The sequence below is a fragment of the Acipenser ruthenus genome, chromosome 10 (genome assembly GCF_902713425.1).
Source record: "Acipenser ruthenus chromosome 10, fAciRut3.2 maternal haplotype, whole genome shotgun sequence".
NCBI lineage: Eukaryota > Metazoa > Chordata > Actinopteri > Acipenseriformes > Acipenseridae > Acipenser > Acipenser ruthenus.
This window is the reverse complement of record NC_081198.1, coordinates 34,023,051-34,047,966: the sequence shown is the minus strand read 5'-3', so window position 1 is coordinate 34,047,966 and position 24,916 is coordinate 34,023,051. Positions and strand designations below refer to the sequence as shown.

The window sequence follows — 24,916 nt, the reverse complement described above, 5'->3', positions numbered from 1 at the left end:
TTGTAACAAACATATATAAAAAAATTACTTTTAAAGGACCAACTGTGCAAAGCTGTGACAAAGCTCTGCACATCAAAGGTACCATAATTTGTAGAGCATTTTGACAATACGTTAAAAAAACGGTCTGCTTTCTTTGATTTTTTCTTATACCTTTTGCTAAACCCAGATGTTTATCCAGCAATGCATGCATATTATGATTCCCAGACATTACTAATACACAACTGAATTGACTACATTCCATAAAAATGTTTAGAACCTTTACATTTCTAGAAGAACCTGGTCTAATTAAGCAGGTGCAACCACTTGAGAACCTGTGACATGATACTTAAAGTGTACTTGAAAAAAATCGTTTGGGCATGGAAGGGGCAGTCACATTGGGGTTTTGGATTTACATAACAAGCCCCTTTCACAATCTCAAATAAAAATGACCATGGGGAACAGTAAGCGCCACTCTATATTAAATTAACCAATCACAGTGATGGATTTTTCCAGGGCATTCCATCCTGTGCACACAGTTAAAACAAAAGGATTACGATAGGATCTTAAAAGGTTATTTGACTTGTATTCTACTTGTAACCCTGAAGTGGACAAATATCTTTACAAGATATTTGTTAAATGTTTTTTAAAAGGTTTTTTAAAAGGTTTGTTAAATGTTTTTTTTTTGGGAAACCACTATGAATGGATGTGAACAGATGGCCAAATAAATAATTACAAATTAATTACAGTTATGACTTAAAACTTTAAAACAACATAGACTTTGAAAATGTGCTATGTGCTGTACACACTATGTATAAGCTATATAAAATTGGTGAATTGGTTCCATACAGTGGTAAAATCCATTTTTGGCATACCAATGATGTCACAATGGCATGAACAAATACATACCAGTACAATATCAGTACTAGTATGCATCTTTATCATGTGTAATATTGCTTCAAATGTGTTGTCGATGCTGTAGTCTGCCAATGGCCTTGCTGGAGTTTCTTCAGGGTAATACTCTGGTATTATATGACATGTAAATAATCCCTTCTGTGACTGCATGTATAATTGTACCATATTAAGTTTCCTATCTATGTTATACTTTACAAGAACTGCGCTCTGCTGAAAAGAAATGGAAGGGAACCAAGCTCCCTGCTGCCCTAGACCTCTGCCGCTCTCTCCTCTGCTAAATGCTCCTATTTCCAATTTGTTATCCAATCCTCCACTAACAACCCCCGGAAACTATTTTCTACCTTCTCCACCCTCCTCTTCCCTCCTCTATCTCCTCTAATGACTTGCCTCTTTCTTCTCCTCTAAAATCTCTGATATCCGAAACTCTTTAACACCTCTCCCTCCCTCGCTCCAACCCCAACACCCTCTGTCTCCCCTACTAACTCACCCTCCTTCTCCTCCCTCTCTCCCCTCTCAGACTCTGACCTCTCCTCCCTTCTCCAGGGCCACAAACCTACCATGTGCCTCCCTGGATCCCCTCCCTACTCACCTCTTTCAAGCTGCTGCTGCTGCTCTACTCCCTTCATCCCCTCCATTCTCAACACCTCTCTCCTCTCTGGCCTCTTTCCCTCTGCCTTCAAACAAGCTTCTATCACCCTCTCCTCAAAAAACCTACCCTCGACCCCACCTCCCTCCAGAACTACCATCCTGTCTCCCTCTTACCCTTCCTCTCTAAAACCCTTGATGGGCAGTACACCGCCAGCTCTCTGCTTTCCTGTCTAACCACTCTCTGCTCGACCCTCTCCAATCTGGTTTCCGCTCTGCTCACTCCACTGAAACTGCTCTCCTGTCTGTCACTAACTCGCTAAACTCTGGCTGTGCTGCCTCTCTCTCCTCTGTCCTAATTCTGCTTGATCTCTCTGCTGCATTTGACACTGTCAATCACTATATTCTACTATCCTCTCTTGCTAACCTGGGAATCTCTGGCACTGCTCTGGCTTGGTTCTCCTCCTACCTCTCCGACCGCACTTACCAGGTACCCTGGCACGGCTCAACCTCCACAACTCATCCTCTCTCAACAGGAGTCCCCCAAAGATCATTCTTGGGTCCTCTCCTGTTCTCTCTCTACACCCGCTCCCTGGGCCCCCTCATTGCATCCTATGGTTTCTCATACCATTTCTATGCTGATGATGCTCAGATCTTCCTCTCCTTCCCCCCCTCTGACCACACCATGCCCTCCCGTTTCTCTACCTGTCTGTCTGCTATCTCCTCTTGGATGTACTTGCATCACCTCAAACTCAACCTCTCTAAATCTGACCTTTTGTTCCCCTCCTCTGATCTCTCTATCTCCATTCCTCTGGAATCTATCATGCTCTCTCCCTCCTCCTCAGTAAAGAACCTAGCAACATACAAAGAATCCTCACCAACTACTCCACACAACTCCTCGTCTAGGCCCTGGTACTCTGACCACCTTCCGACGCCTTCTCAAGACACACCTCAAACTCACACCTGTAAAACTCAACTCTTCCCTTCTGGACAATATAGTACTCTGTCTTTAATGCACTTTAACTTGCACTTATCTGCTCCCTATTTTACTGTATTTAATCCTGCACTTAACCCAATCTGTAGTATTGTGTATTTCACTTGCACTCGTATCTAACCCTGATGTAACTATCAACACTTATCTGATCTTAAACTGCCCCGATATCAAATCTTACTGTGTTTTGTATTAGCTCTTATTAGGACTGTAGTCACTGTATTTTGTATCTTGCTCTTAATTGCACTGTAATTCTTGATATGTATTTTTTTTGTATACAACTGTAAGTCACCCTGGGTAAGGGCATCTGCTAAGAAATAAAGAATAATAAATAATAATAATAATAATAATAATAATAATAATAATAATAATAATAATAATAATAATAACTAGAACTGCCAGGCAGTTTTACGGCTCCCAAGCCCCAGTATCAGTACCAAACACGGAAGAAGCGGGTTTAGTTCTTTAGAAGAAGACTTTGAAAGTTTTTTTTTCCCCAAAAATGTGACAGGTCGTCCATCTTGGCTCACTCACAAACACTGATACAGGCATAGGCGGCGCGTATAAGAGGTTTGGGGAGGCTGTGACTTTTTGAGTACAAGTTCTCTAAAAGACACAGGAGAATGAATCCGGTTTACAGCTTTTATTTGTGTCCGTCAGTCTGACTATTTTTCAAACTCAACACAATGAATGAAACTTAGTATTCAGACTCACTTGTAACAGAGTTATAAAAAAAAATAATGCAAGTCTTAATTATATATATATAATGTGTGTGTATCTTACTGTACATCGTTGGGTTCAATAAATTCAAGGGGAAAAGTGTGGAATAGCCTCCCCAAACGAAAGACTCACACGTCGCATATGGATGCAGGCATGATGGTTTTCAGGTTTGGAGTTAATCAAGTAAACTGTTTTTAAACTGAAGCAGTTTTAAATTTAAGAAGTTATGGCACTATTTTGCCATATTTGAATTCCATTGTCCACAGGATGATGCCTACCAAGTTTAGAGTTAGTTGGTAAAACAGTTTGTAAACAGAAGCAGTTTGATGTTTGGGGAGTGTTTTGGCAAATTTGGTGGCAGCCATTTTGATAGTAAAGTTTATCTCAGCAACTTCTGCTTTGCAAACTTGAAGTTTCAGATCAATCGGTTCACCACTGCCCAAGGAGAATGGTTGACACAGGAGTGCAAGTTTTTTGCATCTGAACTGTAATCTACACGGGATGATTACACCGCGTGTGAACAGGAGCAGTTTGAAGTTGATGGAAGAAGAAGAAGAAGAAGAAGAAGAAGAAGAAGAAGAAGAAAACAATGCAGATATATACCAAGATTTTAATATTGTGACCAAAGGAGATAATATGTTTTTATCTACTGTATATAACAAAACACATTCTGCTTTTACCTATCATTTTCACTAGGTGGCTTGGTCCTGTCAATTCAGTATGCACAGTAATTTGTCAGTCTGTAGGACCAAGTAGGCACCCTCCACTTGTCCTACCTGTCAGCCTTCACTTTCTCACCTGGAGTTGCTCTCCCCTGTTTTGTGCTATTAGTCTGTAGTTTGAACTCTGATGGTAAAATGCTGTCGTATATTGGCTGTTCCTTGTTGTTGGCATTGGTGTCCATCCTCGACACCTCACTTGGGGAGGTGGTGTTTCGTTGCCCGAGTTGTGCTGCCGAGCGCCAGGCTAGTTGCCCTGAGCGCAGGACGCCCTGCACAGAACTAGTGCGGGAGCCCGGCTGTGGCTGCTGCCCGGTATGTGCCCGACAAGAGGGCGAGACCTGTGGGGTGTACACCGCGCGCTGCTCCACCGGACTTCGGTGTTACCCAAAACCAGGCTCAGAGGTACCCCTGCAGGAGCTGGTGCAGGGGTACGGGCGTTGCGGGCGAAGAAATGACGGGGAGAGTAAGGGGAGTAAAGAAAATGGAGCTGATATTGGTAAGTAGTAGATATAACCTGTTAGCTAGTGAGAATTAAGCAGTATATAGTTTTGGTTTGTTTTTTGGATACATTGACAAAACACTAATAGTTCGACAGACGCCACTAACTTAATACGAAGTCACCGTTATGTGGATACAAAATACAACCAATTGTGTTATGTTTGTGGTTTTGTTTTTCAGGCACAAGAAAACAAGCACTTTGGTTGCAACGGTATAGAATAATGTAAACAGTAATTGTTGAAAGACCTTCATAAATAAACTATGCAAATATTCTTTTTATAGTTATTATTTTCCAGGTCAATGTGTCATCGCTACAATATGTTTATACATTGCTCTAGTTCCAAAGAGCAATAAAATTAGTGGTAACAGAACTTTCCCAGCACAAAATAAACACATAAGGATGGATAATTCACAGGTCTTTGTAATATACATTAGAAGAAATATGCAAATACAAACAAACAGAAAACGCTAATGTTATAATAAAAGAAACAAGAATAAATCTTTTAAGTTGAACTCGTTTAGAACCTTCAGTGGATGTTTTTATCCTGTTGACTTCAAGATGCGATGTGTAGAATACAAGCACGCAGTATAGTTATACAGTTAGTACGAAACATAACTGGGCTGCAAATAGCACTACTTGGTAATAAAAAATAAAAAAACAGGATAAATATGAACCATCATCAAACAGAAAGGGATAAGGATATAATCAACACTTTGATATTAAAAAAGCAGGTGTTTTCCCTCATTGTGTAAGTGTGTACAATTGGATCGATAAGAAAGTTTCTTATTTTGTTCCAATACAAAACGAAGTAGTTTACTTTACAACGCAAAAACAAAACAAAACAAAACAAACAAAAAAAACCATGCAAAAAAGTCTTTCATTTTATCATTAAAATCGGCCTTGAAATTAGTCACAATACATCATACAGTTTGTGCCTTATTCATGGTGAACGTTTTTAGGAAATTAAGATGGCTGTAAAAACTTTAGACTGTTTCAGAGAAGAAGAAAAAAAAAAACAATGATCCAGTAATTTAAAATAACAATACAGGTGTGTAAGGAGATGTTGATTTAATATTCAGAGTTGTTTATGCCAAGTTCTAAAACATCAGCGATTTTGTATTTCACAAAGCAAAAGCTTAGTAAATCTGGCAGAATATGAAGTATAAGGACAGTAATTTCACCCAAATTGCTTTAAAGAACAATATACTCAATTTTGTGCTTACAACAGCAGAGTAAACACAGAAAACAGCTAAAAATGGCTTCTCTGAAGACAAACACGTTTATCTTTGTGTGTGAGGACTCTGTTCAATTTGAAATTTCTAAGTAATGGACTTACTTCATGCACCCGTGTGATACAGACTCACGGAAGGTGACACACACAAACGACGGGGAAGACACGACTGCACACATACACACACACACCCGCCCCAATACACTAACACTAACATTCCTGCTCCCCCACCCCCCTCAGTGTCCAGTCCCAAGCAGTCTCAAATTCACCTGCCGTTACAGTGCCCCCCGCTCAAACGCTTCCTGGCCCGGGAAGCGCTGATCTTGTCCCGGTGTGGCAGGCTGCGTGATTGCCAGGAGGACAGCAATGGACGGGTCCTAGCGGCATGTTTGAGGGTGACACAATGTGATGACCACTTCAGGGGCTGGGCCACATCACGGGGCTCCAGGGCTGCCACCAATCCCAGACCCCCGTGCCAGTCCTGGATGGCAGTCCCTCCTGGGTCCGGGCTTCTTTGGGGCAGAGGCTAGCTAGCACAGCCCCAACAGCAATCTCGAAAACCCAGCTGCTGTTTGGCGAGGGCTGGGTGCAGCAGCCACAGTGCTGGGCACCCTCTCGGGCGAGGGCGCTGAACTCTCTCCTGGGGGTTCTGGTGACACTGGGCTCTCTCTCTGGGGCTCTAGTGGTGCAAGGTACTCTTTCTCTGGTAGCGCAGGTCAGTCTCTTCCTGGCAGCATGAGGTACTCTTTCGCTGGCAGTGCTGTGCAGTCTCTCACTGGTGGCGGCACGGGATACTGTCTCTCTGGTAGCGCAGGACACTTTCTCTTGGGTGGCACAGGACACTCTCTTCTGGGTGGTGCAGGACACTCTCTCCCGGGTGGCACAGGACACTCTCTCTCAGACGGAGGTTGTGGAGCAGAGCTTTCTGGCGGCTGCTGCGGCGCAGGGCTCTCTTTTCTCAGGTGGTAGCGCTAGGCTGTCTCCTTGGGGCTCTTTCTCTTGGGTGGCTCGCAGATCGACGCCCTTCCCTGCTTCTTTTGGTCTCTTCTGACCGGGCATCTCCTGTAGTCTTCATATCCCGCTTACTTCTGACACCAGTGTTGCGTTGGCATGTATTGGGTTCTAAGCGGCGGTAATGAAGACGCTACTGGGAATTTTTTTTGTCCCTTAAAAGTGCCGTTTAATATTTGCTTTTTCAGAAAATTGATTTAGCCCGTTTACACTCCCTAGCAACAACAACACGAACACTCCACAACACGACCCTAAGCTCTTAAATAGTGATCCCCCCAAACCCTATTGGCTCACACACACAGGGGTACATTTAAATACACACAGTCCAATCGCTCAGACCGTTGGTCCCGCGCAAACAGCTGACTGGCGGAACCGAACACAAATCACAGTGCAGCCAACACAGACCCCTCTCTCATACAGGAAATACAGGGAAGACAGGACAACACACACACAAACACACACACACGCGCGCGCACACACACACACACACACCAGTACAATAACACTAACGGTCCCTTTCCCCCCCCTCCCACCCTCCCCAGCGTCCAAACCCAAGCAGTCTCAAATTGACCCACTATTACAATATCATATTTTGTTTTGCCTGTGGAGCAGTACAATCTTTTACTTATGTCCAAAGGTCCTTTGAAGTGTATTAACTTAGAAACCTAATATTTCACCTTAATTTGCATACGGTATACGGAATACATATTTAATAGTTACCCACTTTATAACTTATGTTTGGTAAGGTTTTAAAATAGAAAGATGTCTTGTATATTGTTAGAAAATAATTAGATACACTTTCTCATCAAGAACAGATTATTATTTTTCTGTCATAGGACAGCAAACAATTAGCAGTAAACACGCCACAAGTGTCAATATAACCCATTCACTGGAGATTGCAGGCCTATACATGTATCATCTACTATTTCATTATTAAAATACAACATGTATTTTGGCTGAAATTTCCTCAACAGTCAATATTAATGCTTGGATACCATTTGGAAAACAGCTTGATACTAAGCAGAACCAATGGTCTTATTACTAAAGTCCAATACAGAAAGTTTAATGAATATCAAACTATATTTTATTTATAAGAACATTAATTAATGAATTAATTAGTTAAAGCTGTACTAATAGGGCCCGGGGATATACATTTTGTCTGGACTAAAGATATACTCTATGCTGTATATTACTCTAAATATACTCTTATATTGGTGGATCGATTGACTGGTCAGTTTTGATTTGGTATGATGCTGGGTGGCAGTGCCAACAGAAGTGTATCAGTCGCACCCACCCCCAAGTTTGTCCTGTTTTGAAGTTCTCTGTCTCTGCTAATCAGTGACACCTTTATTGACACCTAAAACACCTGCTGTGTAAAATGTAAAAATTGCAGGCACCGATACGTTAACAACCACATGAAAGGTCATTGTTGCTGGAATATGCTAATCCACTGTGCAAACTCTGAGTGCTTAGTGTTGATCGTTAAGCATGCAATGTGAAATGCTAAATAATTTATGGTGTTGGTAAAAACTATTTCCTCTGATTAGATTAAAGCTGCTGTGTCTTACAATTAGGTTAACACTAAAATAGCATTTATTGGTGTCTGTTTTCCAGCCTTTTTACGCAGTCTAAGGCCTTGTTGACTCTGTTTTGTTTACATTCTCCAATGGTTGTAGGTGAAGAGGAAGTCTTCCTTGAGAACACATCAGCTAGCTAAATGATGTACAATTTTGTTGCTCCATTTTAATGTTAAATCAAAAGAATGTACTTTCCATGCTAGGATTAGTAGACATGTTAGTGGTTACAAAGATGATTGGCTTATGATTTCACTTGCTCAGATGGTTTCAGATAAAGACACAAGTGCATTGCCCATGTGAAACTATGTTGAAAGCATGCATTGCAATGCTATACCATAGGGATGGACGATAATGAAAATTTCAGCTATCGATTATCGTCTGCAAACGATTGCAATAATCGTTATTATCTGCCAAATAAATAAAATATTTAAAATTATTTTAATTTATCTAATTTATACTTGAGGCGAATGATAACTGCCAGTCTAAGTCACTGGGTTTATACCATGGGTTTATACTTTTCAGTATATACAGAAAAGTGTGAAGCAGTGTTATTTGCTGTTTAAGAGGTAATTGGGAGGGCAATTTATGAAAGTTGAAAGACAGGTAGACTGTGTATAACCTGGGGATTAGTTTCAATAGACCATCGTTTCAAATCCTGCGTCATTGTATTCATTTGACCCCAACTAACACCAGAGAGCTTGTTCAGGTGAAATAAGTTATGAATCAGAGAAAAAGTTGGAGTATAGTATCGTGGACAAAGGAAAGTATAGTCTGGGACAATCCTATCAGACTAATGCTGGACGGTGAGATGGAAGTCACCATTATACTTAAATAGCTGAATCATGGTTAATCTTTTCTCTTGGAGACCCAATTATGAGGTCATTTTTCCACACTATCATATTTAGAGGTGCTAGGTTAACAAAATATATATTAGATGCAGTGTGGTTTGACAACCCTGAAGTCAAATTGTGGAGGGTTGTGTCATTTAGCCAGTCATGATGGAATTGGATTTAACAACCTCTATATTTTTCAAAATAGTAAAATGTCTTAGTAAATGTTCCGGCTATTATAATAATAATAATAATAATAATAATAATAATAATAATAATAATAATAATAATTTATTTAACTTTTATTTATATAGCGCCTTTAAAATAAACATCTCAAAGCGCTTTACAAACAAACAAAACAGAAAATAAAAACAGTCATAAAAATGCCTTTCTATAAAAGTAGGTCTTTAAGCTAGATTTAAAAGCATTGAGAGTGGCAGAATCCCTGATCTCTTTAGGAATGGTGTTCCAAAGTTTTGGGGCATAACAACAAAAAGCCCTGTCGCCCACAGAACGGAGGTGAACAGAGGCAACACATAACAATCCAAGATCAGTTGAGCGAAGGTTGCGTGAAGGGGTGTAGACTGATAAGAGATCAGATAAATACTGTGGGGCCAAACCATGTAAAGCCTTAAAAGTAAGAAGTAAAATTTTAAAATCAACACAAAACCTGACAGGCAACCAGTGCAGGGACTCTAGAACAGGAGTGATATGATCCCTTGCATGTGACCTTGTCAGGATACGAGCTGCTGAGTTCTGAACATGTTGTAATTTGGACAGTGTGCTTTTGGAGACACCTGCAAGCAGAGGGTTACAATAATCAATCCTCGAAAAATCAAATACATGAACCAGCTTTTCAGCTACAGAAGCAGAAGGTCTAATAGCAATGTAGTGCACACTAGTTTCTTGTGTTGAAAATCTTTTGTTTATTACTTTTTATACTTATGCAATCATGTTTACAGTGCAAGGACCTGCTTAGGTTCTCCAAAAATGGGCACCTCCTGCAGCACATTATCATTGGTTAAGGGGCATTGGGTGAACTTTCTGTGGCAAAAAATTTTCCATGGAGGTACATATCTTAACAAGGTACAACCTTGCATAGCTTTTAAGAGCTGGCTGGTATGGCTGCAGACATTAGAATACAATACAAACTTACATTTTTATAGCCAGGTAAAAGAAGGGCTTCATCCTAGATTTAAAAACATTCACTGAACAATTAAACCCTTATCTCCAGTTGACTCCAGCCTAGGGACTACAAGGAGACCAGCATCCCAGTGAGACATTGATGGTTTATCTTGTGTAAGACAGCAGGGAGGGGGGTTAAAATCCTCCCTACGTAGGATATGTGCGCAGGCACATTTTTGTAAGTTTCTTTTATTGTTTGATTGTTTTGCTTTATTGTTTCATTTTGATTTGTTAATTGTTTTATTATTAATTATCCCCTGCACCTGGTGCTTATTATTAAATTAGAGCCAGGTGCAGGGTATAAAAAGAGAGCAGACAGTTTGTTTGGGGCTGTGGTGGAGAAGGAGGCAGAAGAGGTGCGCTGCTTCCTAACAGTCAAGACGAAACTACGTGCAGTGTCAACCTGCGTGGTTTGTGTAAAGTGAGGTTTGTGTGACAGGTAAACGGCCTAGCTGTCCTGTGCTAGTTAGGTTCCTGTGTGTTAGTTAGTGCTCATTGAGGAGATAGGTGTTTATTTTGTGTTTAGTTTATTTTTGTGGTTTTGTGTTTATTAAAAAAAATAGCGCAACCACGCTTGAAAAACTCAATTCTGGTGTCCTGGGTCAATTTTTAAAGGGGCAAGAACTGTGAATGGTTAAGGTCTTGTCACACTTGCAACCAGATGCCCTAGCTAGAGGAAATGAACAGTGATAGCATTGGTAGAATGCAAGTATTCTGTGTTCTATTGCGCCGTGGGCCATAAAACCTTGTTGCCTACCAGTGTTGATTCTGCATAGCAGACAAAATATTCAGAAACTACTTCTGATATCTTATTATTATTATTATTATTATTATTATTATTAATAATAATTAATTCATTAATGTATTAATTTATTTATTTATCCAATGTGACTTACAGGTGTTACAGGGCAGCAAAATTATTCAAGCTTCTCCCAAACCTTCTGCCAACCGGGCACTTTTACTTCTGCCAAGACCAGAATCATGGTGTGGCACCTCTTCTCCCCACACTCCTCACACTCCTCACTTGCCAGCCCTCTCTTTCACACTGTCGCTGTGGTTAGGGGATCCTCCCTTGTAATTACCATACCAGCCCTGTGACTACCAGTCGTGCCAAGGCTTGCTCCTGGCTGACAGGCTCACTCCGACACGCACAGCACTGCAGTTTCGTCTGCCCGGGGTGTCATTAAAAGCCTGTCAGTGTGTAATTAATAGGTGAGGGGGAGAGGCTGATTCTATCTCTCTCTCTCCTCACGGCACTTGTGTCAGAACCTGTCTTAAAGAGCGGCCCTCACAGACAGGCCAGGATTTAATGTGCAGTTTGAGGCCAGGGAGAAGGAGCAGGGATCCGCCTTGAAGCATGAGGAATCCAAGCTGTCTCTCGTAGGACTTGGTTAACCCTCCCTGGGGATATGAAAAAAAAAAGCTTTTTAAAGCCTGTCACCTGCTCCCACGCATATGCCCATTTATTGAATTTACAGTGCATGGGATGGCTGCCAGACTGAGTAAATAAAATGATTGCTCACAGAGGTATAGAGTTCTCAGAAACAAATATATTTACATTTATTATACTTGTTGCTACAATGAAAATAGTCATTCAATGTCTGTCAATCGTTCTTTTCCATAACTCTTTCCTGTAGTTCTTTTACTAGTTCATAAGTCATAAAGGCATGCTGATACGACTACTTGCAGAAGGAGGATGTTATAAACTTGAAGCTATGTCACGTCTCAAGGAACAAAGGGGTCATCCAAATGATGTGTTATTTTTTTTATTTGTTCTGATATAACATTGTACATGGGTGTATACGGTTTATAACCTCCTACTGCTGTAAGTAGTAGCAGAAGCATATCTTTATGGCTTAGAGAGTGATGAAGTTCAAAATGGCAGGAAGCAGATACAAGAAGCATTCTTATAGCAATCTGTATTGCTCTGTTCCAACATCACACTCATTAATTGCTTAATGGATGGTAGCCTGGAGCTTGCCTGTTTTGGAGATCCTGGTAAACACACTAGAGTACACAAGAGTAAAACATTTAACACATTTCCATTCTATGATGCACTATACTAAACATTGGCACACATCATTAATCATCAGGTCAACCGACTGTGGTTGTGAAAGTTGCCAGATCAAACAAACAAACAAACAGATAATATCTTTTGACCAGGATGGCTGGTGGTGATGTCAGACCAGGAAGGCAGTGGACACAGACAACAATGCTGGGGTAATGAAAGCACTGCTTGAGCTGGTTTATTGTAAAATAAAAAGGTTTAAAACAGAAAACAAAACTCTGCACACAAAACAAAACGGCACGTTGGCCAAACCAAACAGACAAAACACTAAACAAAGTGAACACTAAATCAAACAAGTATCGTGCTGGTTTAAAGCCAGCAGGAGTAGCAATTGTTTACTTTCAGTTTTAAAGTTTACCCTCATATTTTCTCTCCCGTTCTCTCCTCACTCAACTCCCAACCCAGAGAGAGTGATTTGTGCATCTATATATACAGCTGTGCCGGGATTCAATTACTAATTCATTATTCACTTGAATCCCAGCACGTGAACTCATTTGTACAATCCCAGTGCCCACATGCTAATACACACTTTATCTGCACGTGAAGTGATTGTGCAATCCCTGTGCCTAAATACAACTATATATTTTAACTCACCCCTGATAACCCACACTCTGTGCACCAATACATACATACCACATACAACATATAACACAAAAATATGAAGGGGGCAGGGGGGGGGGATACCCCACCACATATCTTCACAGCCAAGTTCAGCAACAAGAAGGGATGAGCAAAAGGCTTTCCGTATACACTTTAAACGTGTCCCCCCCAAAATGACTTCACATTAATGGCAGACTTTTCCAAGGGCAAATTCAATTCTGTATTAGCCTGGTAGCTTTTCTTATACAATGTCTGCTTATGCTTGCATCTTGGCGAACCCTGCTTACAGTGAGAATATTTGAAGAAATAAAAAAAAATAATGTTTTTTCTTAGCATATCCCTTATCTGTGCCAACACAAACTAACTGACAACCATAGTGCGCGCCACTAATAGTAAAACACTATTTACACAAAAAGTTGACTGCTGTAAAATCAATAATTTACTTTAACTGTAGCTCATGGCTTGATTGCCATAGTTGGTAAACTACAAATTAATCATGGCGACCTATCATTAAAAAAGACATTTCTTCTCTGATTTGTAACATTCAGCCTGTTCTGATTACCCGTTATGTGTTCCCAAGTTATTTTACCTTTTTGAACTCCTTGATAACGCTGGGCTACTGAAAAGCCTTTTAGGTGTTGCCTTGGCAATGGTGAGCTTATACTGTATAGAAGTGTGAGAGATATGTGGACAACTGGAATGGGACCACATTATTCATTGTCATTAACTATCGCTTTCAATTGTAAATCTTCGTTTTACAGTCATATGTAACCCATATGCTGCCTAGGTCTGAACCATAACAACAGCACTAACTTTAACACCAGTTTTTACTGCTTTAACCTTCCCTCATCATACTGGGTGTAGCCTATACAGTTGTCTTGCACTGTTTCTATGATTACTGTAATTCTGCCTCGTTGGAATCTACCAAAAAGTCACTGGAAATGTTGGACATACGGGCAGAAGTACAGGCATATTTCAAATAAAACAGCAAATGACACACTTCTCAAAAAACCACATGGTGGCACGTGTGAGTCACCGCTGTGCTACAATTGGAAACATGAAGTATGATTGCTGTATGAGTTAATGCAGCTGTTTATGTTAATTATAGAGGGTATATACAGTATATATAGAGGGAGTGTATTCAAAAACAGCAAAACGCTCTATATCCAGGGAGAATCAGGATCCAACAGGATACTCATCAATCACTAGAAATACTTAATAAAGAAGTAACTGATAAACTGATAACTTGCTATTTTATTATAACTTGCTAATTAGCTTCAATGTTTTGGCTTCCTCCTTCTTCAAATAGCATGGTAGAAATAGCTAGGTAGTGTGATGTTGTTCTTTAAAGTTTGAAGGTTGCAGAGTGACTTGCAGATAAATGAACACTCTCTGGCACCACCATTGAAGTTACTTTGAAAGCCCCTTCAGTTGAAACGTTCAGATGCTTCCAACTCCTTATTGACAAGACAGACAGTGCCAGACAGTGACCGCTAAGGAACTGGGCAACATATTTAAAACAAATTGGTTAATTGAAAAGTAATATTTGGAATATTTTGGATCCAATGCCAGCAGTACTGTATTTTGCTGAATCCCTAGATGACCTAGATGGCCGAGATGAATCAGGTTGAGCTATCCCACAACCCTGCTGATCCTGTATTAAGAGTTCAAATCTTACAAATGAAACAAGCTGTGAACACCTACCGAGTGAACTGACTGACAGATTGGAAAGGATCCAGTTTTAGTTGGCTGGCGTCCAAGAGAGATTAACCAAGACACGCATGTATGGATAACCTGAAGCAATTACAGAGAAATGCAACAGCAGGTAAATGTCATATCAACTTTGGTACGAGAGATGGGTGTGTGGGCTCTGGTTGACAGGCAAAAACAAGAATGCTATTTTCATGCGCCTTTACGTTTTTAAACCTTTAAGTTTAGTTTAAAGATGTGTTAATTAATGAAGCTTTATTCATTCAAGAAGTCCCTTTTACTGATTCAATACACTCACAAGCGCATAAAGTCTATTCTGTTATTATTATTTAGCAGACACCTTTATCCAAGGTGACTTGCAGAGACTAAGGTGTGTGAACTATGCATCAGCTGCAGAGTCACTTACAACATTGTCTCACCCGAAAGACAAGGATGTTAAGTGACTTGCTCAGGGTCACACAGTCAGTCAATTTATTGAAGTCTCCTTGTCTCCTCATTGTTATTCTGTGAGGTTTCTGTTTCAGCTGTGTTGTGTACCAGCTTTATTGAAACCCTGTCTGTAGATATTAACAAAGCAGATTCCCTTTGCTAAAGAATAATGTTGGTTGATGGTTGTTGTTTATGTTCACTCATACATATCTGGATATTACGTGTTTTGTTCCTGGTTCTTTTTCCCCCTTGGTTGTTTTGAATGTTATATCAACAATAGGATTCTAATCAAAATTCTGACTATTGTAACACCAAGTGCACCAGCAAGTCACAGGTGTAAAATGTATTACATAATAAGAAATGATTACAACCTTTTCATTGGTACTTTACCTTTTCTTAAATGTTTTAATAGACGTAAGCGATAGGATTCTAATCAAAATTCGGACAATTCTGCCCTATCAGTGATATCATGGGGCAAGTACAGCATGGAAGAGGAGGGCTTGGTCCCAGTTCAACTCCTCTTACATGGCACAAAGCAGCCCCAGCTCAACAGAGAAAGCTGGTAGTCACCAAGGTTCAAACGCAGGAGGAGTGTGTGTAAGGAGTAGGTGTGTAAGGCAGTTTCCCAGGCCAAGCAGGGAGAATGGATGAGATGGGAGAGTGTGGAACAACGCAAGATCGGCTGGCGAGTCAATGGACCAGAGCAGGATCAGTTTCCTTATCAGGTCAACATATGATGTTCTCCCATCACCACAGAACTTTAATCTATGGGTAGAAGAGGATCCTTGGTGTCCTTTGTGTTCATCTCCAGCTACATTAAGACACATTTTGACATGATGTAAGGTGGGTCTTAGCCAAGGACGGTTTACTTGGCATCATGACCAGGTGCTGTAATGTTTGGCCTAAGCATTGGAAGACAAGCGTAGCATGACCAACAAGTTGCCACCAATTCCAGCAATATATGACACACGAAGAATAACATTCCTCCGCCCAGGGGAGCAACCACCAAGAAAAGGTATTAAAACCAAAACTCGTCTAGGACAATTGGAAGCTGCTAGACACTGGAAAATGCTGGCAGATGTTGGACAAAGGCATATTTTCCCACCTGAGATTGCCACCACAAACCTTTGACTTTGATATTGTCTTGTGGTTTGGATCAGCACGCCTTGTTCTCCTGGTAGAGTTAACAGTGCCATGGGAGGGTACTGTGGATGAGGCGTATGAAAGGAAGAAACTTTGGTATGCTCAACTGCCTGCTGAAGCGGAACAGTGAGGATGGAGAGTCCAGGTTTGCCCAGTGGAGGTGGGTTGTCGAGGATTTGTGGCACACTCCACAACCCGGTTTCTCAGAGACATCAGATTCAGTGGTCAAGAGTTGCCACGCATAGTGAAGAACGTATCTGAAGCAGCAGAGAGGAGCAGCAACTGGCTCTGGTTGAGACGAAAAGATTCTGGTTGGGGACCTCAAGCATCATTGAAAGAAAGCAATGTTGATGTAAAGGAAAAGGAAAAGCTGGGCATAGCTGAGGGGAGACAGAGGGGAGTGATGCTGGGACACCAGAATCACTGTCGAGCCTTCTTAAGGTGTCGTGGGCTAGTCAACAAAACACGGAAGGTGCCCATTTGAAGACTCAAGAGAAGTACCCTACTCAGCTCAGTCCAGACGGTTGTCATGCTGATACGCTAGGGAGGCCGCACTGTGGTTGATCCCTGGAGCCAGCATTGCAGCCGTTGTGTGTGCTGATGCGCCAGGGAGGCAAAATAGGCTGATCCCTGGAGACAGCATTACACTTCAGCCATCAACACCAGGCAGAAAGATATCTAATTCATCAGATGGAAGGAAACGCAGATGGATCACATTAGTTCACAGTAAAAGAAGCTATGTCTTAGTTGGTGCTTATCTTGGAGAGAGCTGAGTCCAGTATCAGCATGAAGTTTTAACACCTACTCTCATGTAATGGAAATCATTAATCTAACTCTTCGGGTTAAACCAACTCCCTTTGAGTTGAGGGAGAGAACCTGTGGCATAGGATGGCTCGGCATATAAATGTAATATTACCTGAAAGATTATGTATATAAACTGTGAAAACCCTGGAAGGAAGTTAATCTTCTTATAGTGCTGAATGAACAGAGGTTTTAAAAGTAATAGAAACAAAGGCAGATTGTATTCACCCAGTTTCTTTAGTCAGTTACCATAAAGCAGGCTCCTTTTTCTAATACTTGTGTTTTTTGATACATGCTGACGAAGATGGCTAATACAATTGAGTGTAATTATTGGCATGCTACCTGCTGGAAGGGTTTTTCCTGAACTTGTGACAGCACATTTTACACAGGTTTGACTAATCTGTAATTGCAAATATAAATACTAAACGTTCTTACCATGAAATCATTAATAATATTCTCGTCATTGTTAAGTGCCAGGTGAGTCAGCATGCTTTTCTTTTTAAAAGGAGTTTTCATCCAGGAACCAATAATAAATATAAAAAAATGAAAGATGTTTGAAAGTATTTGTTTGCTCAGCACTCTGTGGAGCTGCAACTCAGCAACCCAAGTATTGTTGTGAATCATTCCAAACCAGCTAGACTGAAGGTCATGATTCCACCCTGATAAATCTGAAGTGAACCCCCAAAAGATACACACGATGTACCCCCTTGAAGTTTTGAGGTAAGAGGAGTAAAAAGTACAACTATTGGGGCCTATTTACACAACCTTAAGGACTGTTTTAGGGAATTTTTTTAAAGACCGTTTTTTTATAAAGTCAATTTTGAATAATTGAATTAAGTTTGCAGTGCATGAAACTTTTTTTTATAGGGGGTTAGATATTTGTTAAGAACTGTTTAACCGAGTATAATGCTTATACAATACAAACTACATGCTTTTTAGTTACATTTGTGGATATTACGCCATCTCTGTAAATGTTTGATACTTTATCGGGTTTGTAGAACTAACCTGGTTAAATGTCCAAGGTTAAAGTACGTTGTTTTGCTTTTACTACAGATCCACTAAAGGGAGAAGCATCATTCGTGTTTTTTCAACAAAAACAAGTCCACGTCTTTGGTTTATATAACAGTGATTTCCCAACTCAAGGTGAATGTGTAGTATGGTGGGGACATATTTCCTTTCCTGACCCTGAACTTAGTGGTTATGAAACAAAAAATTACCTCCACACAATTGTATTCTTATTCAATTGTAACGGAAAAATGGTAAGCCATCAACTGTGCCAAAGTCAAAACAGCATGAAACTGGCTCAACAAGTATTGATACAGATCACTGAAACAACCTACCTCACTGCCGCCTCCCTTTTCCTGAGAAGGAGGAGCCTTGTACTTTAACAAACAGCTGGAGGACTTTGTTTGCGGCCAACTGCTTGGATAGCAGAGAAACACACAATGCACTGGCTCAACTCTCCCTTTGTCTGCACTGACAAACAAACCTGTAAAGGGCCCCCTTTACAAAATATCTGTCATTGCCTTTGAACGGGTGTCCAAACAGTTGGATAGCGGGCAGGTACCTTTCCAAGGTTATAGGATCCTCAATTCAATCAAAGAAACAGCAGCCTAAAGCACACCCATGTCTGAGTTCAAAAGGCCCCAGCTTAACTTAAGCTTAATTTAAGGTATTATTTGGAATTCGCTTGCTGTATCTGCAGCTCACATATTATTAAGTCAGGCCTGTGAGATATTGTTAGCCTCACTTTTCTTTTTAAAATGAAATCACTGTTGTGTCCCTGTCTCTCTTTAGTTTTGTCCCTAATTCTGTATCTCTCCAAATCATACTGTTCCAACTTTATTCTGTCTCATCAACTTTCTTTTTAATGAAATCTATAATATAAAACCAAAGTAGTTTTCATTCATGGGTTTTGGGTGCTGACATCATCAAACCTGATCCAATTTGAACATTCGATTGAATGAATGTTTTGTATTTAATGCCACCCCTCTGTTTATCCCCAGTTTACGGCTAATCACCTGTACTTTAACCCTATGCTTAGTAACCCAAAAGAAATCAATTTCAGATACTTTTCCCCCCAGTTATTTTGTCAAAAAATGTATCATATCTTAAAAAGGCAACTGAAAAAATAAATAAATAAATCAAATAAAATATATATAAAACAGAACAACTTGTGATAAAATTTGCTAATTACTCTCTTTAGCACACATTTTCAAGTATATCACAATCTGGAGTCTATTGGTCTGGTACACTGTATGTCATAATGTTTTATATATATATATATATATATATATATATATATATATATATATATATATATATATATATATATATATATGTAAAGGTGGAAAACTCTTCTAGAAAACCGCTTACCCAATTGTGGTGCAACTTGCTCAGAATCTTATTTTGCCTAGGTTATTGCTAGTATTGGAATGTGGGGGTAAATAGAGGCTGTCTGTCTCTCCATCCAAAAGACAGTTACTGGTGTTGGTAATGGTATATGTGTAATTTATATCTAATTTCGGTAACTTCTGTTCAACAGCAGAGTTTCTTGATCACTCAGAGGTGAGTCTGACTGAGGCCATACCAGAGGCCCGCAAGACGAACGGTCAGCGGAATGAAGCAAAGGATTTGGCTGTGATCCGACTCCGGCAGACCGAACAGGAACGTCAGATGTCCAAGGGACCGAAACAGCCCCACACCCCAGAAGTCAGTAAGAAGACTAGACTCAAACCGGTCAGTGGAAATCCCACTTTACAGTATAACCTTTGAAATTGGGGTTGTGATCTTATATTTGCATATCTGCATTGACTGTTTTTTTGGTTTAATATTTTAGTCCTGTGCGTATATATCTAAGTTTAAGCGCATGCTAAAGATATGTGGTAATGTAAGAGAAGGGGGCAAAGACATATGTACTATACACCAGCACACCGCCCAAAATAACTTTTCTTAATTAGATGAAATTTAAGACCAATAATGAGAAAGATTTGAGAACCCCCCCCCCCCCGCCTCCCAAAAAAAAATCATAAAAAAATTCTAATATTAAAATGAGAACTATTTTTTAACCAAGACAATTCTTTATTTGGAGCTAGAATAAAAAAATTAAAAAGTTATCTTTTTAGTACTTTTGTACTTCGTTATTATTTGTATTGTTTCATTTGCTTATGGAAAAATATATACTCCAGTACGACTGAAAAGTATGTAGGAAAAGTCTTCAAAATTTTAAGAACACCCCTTCTTTGGGTACTGATATCATTTAAAAACATGCTTCCTTAGAAGGTTCTATCCATAACCAAAGTTTACTTAGTCAAGATTAATACTGCGGTTAACGCAGTACAGCAGAGCCCTCTATTGGCAAACAAGTGTTATTGTCAAAGTGTCTTTATGTAATGTTAAACACATTATCAGTGCCTACAGATTATTAGACATTGCCATGAAATTATTCAAATACAACTGTACAATCTTCCATGTGAAGCCTGTCTTGACAGACACTATAGCAGAACTCCATATTTTGGGGGAATTAGATAATTATGCTCATAGAGCTATTGATAGACAGTGGCTTTGTTATAAAAATCAGAAATTGTGAATTTTTCACTATTATGAAGGCGTATAAAAATGTTCAATCCAAATTGTTCAGAAGTCACAAACTTCCATGGCAGTAGCCATAAAAGAATATGTATAAAACAGTATGCATGCTGGAAATGCTTCAGCACCAAAATATCCCACCCAATCATTCTGCATTAGTAGTAAATGTGGCGCTCAGCAGCAGAAACCAGTCTGTCTTTTTTTCTTTGCTGTGCAGAGTCTGTGCCAAAAGCAACTGGACCAGGTCCTAGAGAAGATCTCCATGATGCGTATCCACGATGAGAAGGGACCTCTGGAGTTCCTGTACACAATGCACATGCCCAACTGTGACAAGCGGGGGCTCTACAACCTCAAACAGGTGAGCAGTCTACAGAAACACCTGCACCCTGCCACTGTTCCACATTGTCCCATACACTTTTACTGTAAAATCCCCCTGTTTTAAATAGGACTGTACTTTGTTCCATGCGAAACCATTCTGTGTTGTCTCTTTTATTTCAGTGCAAGATGTCTGTGAATGGACAGCGAGGCGAGTGTTGGTGTGTGAACCCAAGCACAGGGAAGCCTATTCCAAACTCCCCCGTGATAAGGGGGGACCCCGAGTGCAATCTATACTACAATGAAAACGAGGACATCGTACCCCAAAACTAACAAGTACCCCCCCCCCCCCCCCCCTGGAGAAACAACAGATTGGAGATCACTAAAATGCTGAATGTTGCCCTGGTAACGTGAAATGACGCTAGCCATTAGATAACAAGGCATAAGGATTTGCTGGTAGAGGATGTTTGGAGATTCAAGCTCCTGAAACAAAGGGAAAACATCCACTGTTCCCAATCCTTAATCCTTAATTTTTAATAAATGAGTCGTAAGATAAATTAGTTGAAACAGATTCAATACTAACGAAATGCCACCCCGCCAATGACATTTAAAAAACAATTTGGGCAAGAGCAGTAAAACACATTATTAACCAACCAGGCACAAGGTATTTTGCTTTATTACAGCAGCTTAGATTCACTCGTGTACAAGTTCTCTGCGCATGGAAACCACATTTTCACAAAATTTAATTAGTAAGCTACAAAAACAGCACAAGTACTTTACACATAGTTCATTTTCATATCAACCCCCACCTTTCCCCTTCATTTGCATGAGCAAATGTCTCGAGCTAAAAAAAAAACATGCATGGAAACTCCACCAATGTTGTGAATTATTAATTACTGTGTATAAAGTGTGCTATAATTTACCATGGTATACTAGCTGTGTATGCTATTATAAATTAGTTATAGCTGTAGTGTAATTGCTTGTTATGGAGTTGATTTTAAACAGTGTCATATTTGCTACTATGCTTAGCTCAATCAATATCAAACAATTATGTGTGGTGTAGGTATATATCCCCTGGATTTTAACAGAATGTAGAGCCGCCATAGGGAGCCAAAGGACAGCCCTGATTCAACAAGTCTGGAAGACATCTAAACTGTTCTTGAGCGATACATGCCCAATCCTTAATCGTTACCTGCTGTAATTCTAGCAAGTTATTAAACAAAAGTGCATTCTACAGATGGCAGGTTTTACAATTGTTTTGTCAAGCTTGTTGTAAATTGAACACATTTGTCACATCCAGAATGGTGCAAAAAAATGAACACATTTATAAATGTTTTAGCAACTTTTGATTAAGGCACTCCTACAATTAGTTTAACAACAGCTATTTTTAACAGTTTTCTACAAAAAAAACCCAGAAATTTTCTTAAAACGTTTTTGTATCTTTATCCTGTATCAATGTGGCCTGGTCTTTTAACAGTATGAAGAAAATGGTGTAATAGTATTCTGAGACATATAGTAATGTCTGTAATTAAATTTGTATAATATGAGATTGTCCTAAAGTTTATATCAGTGGCTCTGGAAGTTCTTTTTTTTTTTTTGAATCACTTTTTATCTTTGATGATTAAGAATTTAGACTACAGTATTAATCTTACTTCTTCAAGATACTTAAAAGCAGGTTCTGTGGTCTTGGCCGAGGTTAACTCTTTCTGTCCTCTCTGTTCCCTTGGCAACAGTGCCTGTAGCGCAGCACAATTCTTATTTGTCACATGACTGTCAGATAAAATGAAAGTAAATATGGCATTTGTAAAATAAATAAATACAAATAAAAAATATCAAAAATATGAATCAGATGTGTTAAGGTTAATCATTGTGGTCAGTTTGTACCCTATCAAACCGCCATAATTGAGTGTTTCCTGCTACTAAAGAATTACATTTCATTCTACCAGTTCCAGAAGAGCAAACACTACCTTCTATAAATCTGTAAGAATCAAATACACAGATGTCGCCTAATGTCTTTATCATCATGACTAATGTCATGATCCCGTCAGCACCCTGAGATTCAATCTTATCTTGTTGCAATGTCAATCTGGGACATTACATAAGGGTCAAAGATGGACAGTTTTACATAATTCCTATTACCAATATGTCCCTGATAGTATGGAAATTAAATGACAGCTTTGTACTGTTTTGAGTTTGAACACTATATTTCTAGTGTCCTTGTCATTAAATTCCATCAAAACAAGTGGAAAATGATCCATATCGATACTTTTTAGCTCATAGTTTTGGATATACCAATTGATCAAGGATCAACATATGTTTTTGCCAGTCACCTTGCTGCAAGTCTACCTCCTCTTCTAGCATTATCTTACATATATTAGCTCCCTTTTGGTATTATCAATATTTAGGATCTATTAAACTAAAGAAGAACATACGATTATGTCCAGAAAGCAAGAATATATGAAATTACAAAGACCATGTAAGCAGGTCCTCAGGTTATTATTATACTGCAAGATGTCTGCAGTTCAGACCTAAGCGTTAAAATAGGTACTGGTACTGTATAGATTGTCTGGAGCTTACATATTTCTGTCAAGCTTTGACTTGAGCATTTTGAAGTCTTATTTTGATTACTATCAGTGACTTTATCAGAAAGCTAGATTATGGAGTATTCTCATAGCCACTCCAGTTCACTGCAAACAACAATAATTTATTAACATGGAACGGAGCAGGGAGTGCTGCATAGGCCTTTGCACTCCCACAGGGTCAGGGGGAAAAGTCAGCTATGTACCAGACATTAAAAAGTGTACAGTCTCCATGCAGCTGTAACTTCAGAACTTCAGAACTTAAGTAGATTTTGAACTGAAACTTTGAAGTTGCCAGCCTGAGCAGTCATAGTCGAAGGTTGACAAACTCATGCAATCTCCCCTTACAGGGATGTTTAAAAAGTAAATAACATCAATAAGAAAAAGAAAATTACATCTGAGGGTTTGGTTTTTACTGATATATTCAATTGCTGTTTCTTCATGCATGCATTTTTCTTAAATGTTAAAAACAGCCATACTCATTCTGACACATCATTCACACAGGGGGAAAAAAGAAAACATTTACTGTGACCCTATATTTAAATGAATACTTAACTTTATTTAAATAAATGTTTTGTCATAACAAAAAGACAAAGGTTAAAAGAGTACATAAATTACAGGTTGAATAAATATTACACAGTGATTTTTTTTCTCCTTTTTTTTAATAAAAGTTCAAAATGCTATACGTTTCACCCTCCTCTTGCCAATCTTTTTTTTCACAAACTGGTTTACGTCACACGTTAAGATAATGAATAATTTATTTTTCTCCATGGAAAAAAAAAAAGTTATGCACTAAAAAAAGCTATAGTTAGCTACTGTAACATCAGCAGTGAATATTGCTTTAGTCTTACCTGGTAGGAAACCTGGAAAATTACCTCTGGGGATTGTCTAATTAATATTGAGCAACTGTGGGGGGTTTTGGGTTTTTTTTTCCAGATTTATAATCAGTCTAAAAACTATGGAAAAGCGAATTTTGCAGCAAAAAGATTTCAATAAAATGTCTCACGTTACTCAGTTTCCAAAGCCCCTTTGTCTGTGTTAAGTGCGTGTGATGCAAATAAACATATTTCACCCCTCGGCGATCGGCTGTCAAGAGTACAGTTCTGAAAAACACCTGATCTCCCCAATGCCCATTTACATCTAACAGCTAAGGAACACCTCCACATGCTGTGTTGTACTTGTACTTGTAGCTGTTGTCCCAAATTGCATTTCCCACATCCCAGGCTTGGGCTGTACAGCCCCTGTCAAAGTTAATTACACCATATTAAATTGATTTTTTTTTCATCCAATGCTGGGGTACGTGATAACATTGATTGTGTTTGTGCAGAAAGATTTTTTGAAAATACACCTCAAAGATAGCTTATTGTTTGCAAATTCTAAATAAGAATTGAGTCTGGCACCACCTGGTGGCCAAATGTTCTTCAACACCTCCTTTATATTG

General features: G+C 39.4%; 1 protein-coding gene across 2 annotated transcripts; it reads left to right on the top strand.

The window, feature by feature from the left end:
- Positions 1–3,858: 3,858 nt before the first annotated feature.
- Positions 3,859–24,820, top strand: LOC117413054 (insulin-like growth factor-binding protein 2-A). 2 transcript variants are annotated; one of them, XM_034021788.3, is made up of 4 exons: positions 3,859–4,405; positions 19,539–19,705; positions 20,799–20,939; positions 21,080–24,820. In XM_034021788.3, exons 1-4 carry the CDS (start codon positions 4,045–4,047, stop codon positions 21,227–21,229), a joined length of 819 nt encoding a protein of 272 aa, XP_033877679.3. In that variant the 5' UTR covers positions 3,859–4,044; the 3' UTR covers positions 21,230–24,820. The 2 variants fall into 2 exon arrangements, with proteins under 2 accessions (XP_033877679.3, XP_033877669.3); XM_034021778.3 differs by having other exon boundaries at positions 3,870–4,405; positions 19,539–19,732.
- The last annotated feature ends 96 nt before the right edge of the window (positions 24,821–24,916 follow it).